The 6,210-nt window shown below is 37.0% G+C and overlaps 2 protein-coding genes across 2 annotated transcripts; both read right to left on the reverse strand.

Annotated features, from left to right (window-relative positions):
• Positions 1-574: 574 nt before the first annotated feature.
• Positions 575-1,231, reverse strand: LOC137648118 (uncharacterized). Its single transcript, XM_068381053.1, has one exon. It carries the CDS (start codon positions 1,229-1,231, stop codon positions 575-577), a length of 657 nt encoding a protein of 218 aa, XP_068237154.1.
• A 3,548-nt stretch (positions 1,232-4,779) lies between these two features.
• Positions 4,780-5,298, reverse strand: LOC137648119 (uncharacterized). The gene has a single exon (XM_068381054.1). The coding sequence runs from the start codon at positions 5,296-5,298 to the stop codon at positions 4,780-4,782; it is 519 nt and encodes a 172-aa protein (XP_068237155.1).
• Positions 5,299-6,210: the final 912 nt, after the last annotated feature.

Genomic DNA, 6,210 nt, shown 5'->3' on the forward strand with positions numbered 1-6,210 from the left:
TTTCACGGATCCCTCCTCCTCCCAACAGGCGATCCACTTCCTGGCCATTTTGGTGCTTCTGGCCTCAGTAGCCGCCTGTGTTGTTTTCCTGCTCCGTCGGGTGCTCTTGTTATCAGTTTTCTCAGATATGAAAACATCAGTCTCTTGACATAATTCCAAAGGATATAGCTTGACCGCAAGTCTCATTACTTGACTTTTGGGGTTTTTAAAGTAATCACACGCAAGACATCATCCGGTCCCACATGTAATTTGACAATTTGACCGAACTTCCAAGGACTTCTCGGTCCTTCATCGTGTATCAACACAACATCTCCCATTTTGGGCCAAGATTCGTGTCTGATTCCCACCGATGAGTTTCCCGGAGAGAAGTTAAATATTCTCTCTACCACCTTTTCCACTAGTCATCACATTTTTTTTTGAAGTACAAAAATCGCTTTACAACATCCTTATTTTCACCATACAGAGGGTCCTTAGTTTCATCTTTCCAATCTATGACTGCCCTAGGGAAAGATCTCAATCTACATCCTAAAATCAAATGATTGGGCATCAGAATATCCAACTGGTCTAGATCTCCTTAAGTATAGCTCAAGGGTCTGTCATTAATAATTGCTTCAAGTTCAGTCACAACACAGGAAAGCTTACTAAAGCTGAGAAAGGCCTGACCTATTACTTTCTTTAGACATGTTTTTAGACCAATCAATCTTTCCCATATAGCTCCAAACCAAGGTTCTCTGGCTGGTATGAATTTCCATATACATTCGATAGCATTCAGGTGTTCTTGCACTAAGGAACTTTCTGCTATGTTTTTCAAATAAGCTGAAGTCGATACAAAGGTAGTAGCATTGTCACTTAGCATTAAAGAAGGAAATCCCCGACGACTACAAAACTTTCGGAACACCATAAGAAACGAATCGCAGGACAGATCTTTTACTAATTCGATATGGATTCCTCTAGTAACTGGACAAGTAAACAACACAATATAGGCTTTTTCATGATTTTGATGTTTCTCCTTGGTTAACAATGCTCCTGTATAATCTATCACCGTAACGCTAAAGGGTTGTTTTCTCTGCACCCGAAATTCTGGCAATGGTGGAGCAATATTTTCACAGTAGGGTCTCCCTTGTGTTTTCTTACAGATTATACAATGAGGAATTACACTTTTGGATAGTTGACGAAGCTGTTGGACCCAGTATTCCTGTCTCACACTCGCCACGGTTATATTTACTCCCATGTGAGCTTGTAAACAGTGATGCACCCTTACTATCAATTTTGTGAGAAAACTTTTCGGCAGTAAGATTGGGAATTTTATTTCCGCCGCCTGTGCAACATGTTCCAATCTTCCTCTGCATCTTATAATTCCTTCTTCCAAGAAGAGATTCAATTGTACTAATAAGGTCAATTTTCAAACTTTACCCCCTTTTTCCAAAGCTTTATATTCCTCCGGAAAGTATTCCTTTTGTAAGAGGATAATCATTTTATTTTTAGCTTGTTGGAGTTCTTCCAGCGTTAAACTTCCATTATTTTCTACGGCCAGTTGATTTGCAATTGTGAATAAATCGTCTGATCCAAGCTATAGTTTTACAAAATTTATCCACTCTACTAAGTCTTTCCCAGTTCAGCAGATGGGTTTTTTCACTGTTCCCTACAAGATGGACTTGAATAACTTCATCCTGTGCTTGTGCTTCTTTCACCCATGTCCTGTCAATAGGATAGATGTGGTTTTCTGATTTTAACCAGGGAGGTCCCTCCCACCAAAAGGAGTTATTTCTTACTTCTTCTATCCCTTTTCCTCTAGTAATCCAGTCACTGGGGTTTTCTGAAGATGGGACGTAAGAAAAGACGATCCCCGTAGCTATAGACTTAATTTCCAATACTCTATTTTTCACAAATACTGGCAAATTATTCTTTGTCACTAACCATCCCATGGCAACTTTACTATCAGACCAAATTATTATTTTCTCAAATTTATTTTCTTCAAAGGTTTCAACTATAAATTCACACAATCTTGCACCTAACAACAAAGCCATTAATTCTAATTTAGGTACAGTCAACTCTTTCATGGGTGCTACTCTACCCTTTGCCATAATCAGAGACGAAGTTTTACCACTTACTCGATAGGCCACACAACCATAAGCTGTTATGCTAGCATCACAGAAAAAGTGGAGATAATCCGTTTTCTCCAGATTAGTGCCTCTGGAGAAGGAAATACTGAGACTTTTCTCTAAGTCTTTGGACAACTCATTCCACTGCTTTAATAAAGGAACTGAAAGTAGATCATCCCATTTTAACTGCTGTTTCCACAAATCCTGTAAGAATATTCTAGCTCGTATCATAATAGGGATAAGCATTCCTAAAGGATTATAAATTTGGGCAATTGCACTTAGAATTTCACGTATTGTTTGACCGGTTTTAAGATGATTAGGTGTTATTGTTAGTTCATCATTAGAGATATCGCAATTTAGGCCTAAGACTTTTTAGGTTTGTTTCTCTTCTGATTTTATGCGATAGGCATCCGCGACAGTATTCAAAAGATCACTATTACTAGTCCATTCCTATAAATACAAGTGCGCTTGCGCAAATGTTTTGTTTGCACCAAAAAATAAATCTATCAATTCATCTTCACTGTTGGAGGTAAATTGAAGGTTGTCCACGTATAATCCCCTTCTCATCATATCCACCATCTCATTACAACTCGTATCTTTTCTTACAGCTGCCAGATGGGATTTAATATTGGCATTCAGCAGAAACGGAGAACACGTAGCACCAAACAATACTACTCTAAACCTATATATGATTGATCGCTATTTGGATCCGTTGGGTCTTACAACCATAAAAACTGTGTGTAATTGCGTTATTTTTCTCTCAATTGCACCATAAGAAACGCTTTTTCTATATCACTAATACAGGCGTAGCTGTTAGTCCTGAACTGCAATAAGACCTTGAGCAAATCTGTCGTAATATCTGGTCTAGCCCACAGACAGTCGTTAAGGCTCAATCCATTTTTACCTTGTCTCTTGGAATAGTCAAAAACTATTCTGATTGGAGTGGTGGCACTATTTTTCTGTACGCTCTGATGTGCTAGATAATGACAATTTTCAACCACATTGTTTTTATATACCTTTCAATGAACCCCATATCCTCCTGATCCTTCATGATTTTTTTATAGTGGTTCAGGTAGGCTTCATCTTTCTGAAATTTTGCACATTGTTGTTTAACCCGGCCCAACGCCATGCCAAAATTGGATGGAAGCTTGACTTATTAGACTTCAATGGTAAGGCCACAACATATTGCTTCTCCATTTAAGAAAATACAATGGTACTTTCAAAGTTTTCTAGAACCTTTCGATCATGTTCTTTCAATTCATTACAGTCAATACCTCCTTTATCTAAATTCCACAAAATATCCGAATCATTCCTTATATCACTATCAAATTTATGAGTAGCTTCAATTACTTCCTCGTTAGTTGCTAGCTTTAACACAGTTACCGGGGATTCCTGCACTGGATGGGCATTACAGGACTCTGTCACAACATATCCAAATATGGTAGGTAACAATATCAATTTCCCAGCTTTTCTGAATCCGGGGTGTAATATGTTATAGACATTATCAACGCCTACCAACATATCAATGGGTGCTTGCTTGTCCACAGGCAGATCGAAATCCTTGTCCGCTAGACCAATTTTGGTTTTACACAAAGTTTTCAGATTTTGTTTAACGTTGAATTTCTTAGTATACTCTGGTAACTCATCTACCACAATACAATCTATAATAATCAATCTACCCTTATAAGGTATGGAAACACTAACCGTCTCATACTCATTCACAGGTTTACTTGTCAAATAACCCCTTAAGGCAATTTTTACGTGCCTTTAGATCTATACTGTACGTCCTTAAGTGCTGACCTTCTGATAAAGGTTCGTTCTGCACAAGTGTCCAATAATCCACAAAGGCGTACCAAATGTCTTCCTTTACCCTTTAACACAATTGTGGCTGTTGGTAAAATTAACCTCTGCTTGGATTTCTGACCCTGATCACTTACGGAAAGTGTTCCAACTTGCACACCATTATTATTAGGTTTTTTGCTGATTTAATTGTTGATTTACTTGGTTCGCTGGTTTGTTGTTTATCACATAATACACGATGATGTTTTAATCTGCATCTGTTTCCACAAATTTGCTTTTTACATTCTACACTAAAGTGTTTATTCGATGCACACACAAAACCCAATCGTCAAAAACCGAGACGACTCAGTTACTTATCCATACTGGCATAAGTTTAACACTGTGTCCACCTGTGTTCGCCTTCACACAATGCACATTTTCTTGTTTGTTGAAAACTAGATTTATTCACATTTCCTTTACTCTTAGGTCTAACATATTGTGACTGATTCACTGTGAACGTAGATATTGTTGATAGAGTTCCAGGTTTATTTACATCCGCGGAGACAAAAGATTCTAGATTGTGAATTTCTTCTTCTAGATATTTCTTAAATGTGTCAAATACAAGCCAATCATCTCCACATCAGCGTTTTACACTTTCACTAACACTCTTAGGCAACTTACCATGAAGCAAAATAGTGTAGAGCTCATCTAACTCCAGGTTTTCATTCTCTAATGATCTGATTGAGCATTCAAAATTTGCTCTGAATGATTGCAGTGATTCTGAATCAGGAGATGGAGACTCCATTTCTAGTAATCTTCTTACTAGAACTCGTTTGATCTCATCCTTTTTCCCATATGTGGTTCGGAGAAGAGATATAGCTTGTGAATGATTCGCAGCTTACAACTTAAATCCTGTAATCAGTTTTAGAGCATCTCCTGTGAGCAAACTTAGCAGATATGAGAATATCTGAATTAGTTCTAAATCCCCTCGCTGGTGTACCGACATATTGTATAATTCCCAAAAGGAATTCCACTCCAACACATCGCCAGTGAAATGTGGGAGATCCAATTTCGGCAATCTAACATTAGTCTTATGTGTGGGCGGAGGATTTCCAGAAGAACCACTTCCTGATATCGCTGTGATGGCATTGATCAACTTATACCAATGTTCCCCAATTACTACTTCATACTCTGCTTGCTCTTCCACCTCTTTCATTCGCTCTTCTTCAGTGGTTAAGGCTAATATCTTTTCATTCAAGTCGTGCACAGTCTTCATTTGTTTCATAATTGAATCTTTAATTGAAGACAATATATTGACATTACCTGCAGCAATAGCAGAGTCTATCCTATTTATCCATTTGGTGTTTACACCCTTGTAACCACCTCGTGACCTCACCAAAGCTTCTCTATCGGTCATTTTTCCAATGATAATTATCAAACCAGCTAAAACCAATAAATTTTCAAATTTTCAGCAATTTCAACAAACAACTGTTTATGTAGAATATACAATTTCCAATTTTTTTTATATATAACCACCCCATTAAATGCAATTAATTAACACACTTTAAGAGAAATTCAATTCAAAAGTTATCAGCACAACTATATTAAATTCTTTCCCATAGAGTTTTCGTTATAAACAACTTCAACTTAGCTGCTCGGTCATTAACAAGATGGCCGCCTGTGCGACAACGTTATTCCTAGTTAATGTCGAGACTAGTTTAACCCATCAATGGATTCCCGATCATTGACAAAATGGCCGCCTGTGCGACAACGATATTATCAATGTCGGCGCAAACTCACACAACTCGAAAATTTCACCATAGTGAAGAATCCATTTATTAACTTCACCTTTAACTATTAGCGAATTGCCGAAACTCAACAATTTAAGATTATTATTTCAACTTTTAAATTCTTTTCCAATAAAAATCACAACTAGTGGAAAATAATTTTCATACTTAAAAGTTTTTAATTAGTTGCAACGATTAACACTGATCAATTCAGAATGTACAACTCATATAAAATTTTCAATCTTCTCATATGATTCATGGCAAAAAAAATACAGTGTCACCGGTTTTCTAAATTGCCAATACCAACCTAGTCATAACAACCAGAAGAAACGAACATTTTCTCACGACACGTAATGTTGGTAAAAACATCTATCAAACATATTCACGCATTAACACTAATATCAATGTTAAATATATGCGTTATCAATCATTACCCGCAATAATCCTGGTCACGGTACCATTATATATTTACTCAAAAGAATCCAAAATAGTAAACATATAGAATCTTCAATGAATATGGAAACCTAAACTTACACCAATTT

The sequence above is a fragment of the Palaemon carinicauda genome, chromosome 10, assembly GCF_036898095.1.
Source record: "Palaemon carinicauda isolate YSFRI2023 chromosome 10, ASM3689809v2, whole genome shotgun sequence".
Taxonomy (NCBI): Eukaryota; Metazoa; Arthropoda; class Malacostraca; order Decapoda; family Palaemonidae; genus Palaemon; species Palaemon carinicauda.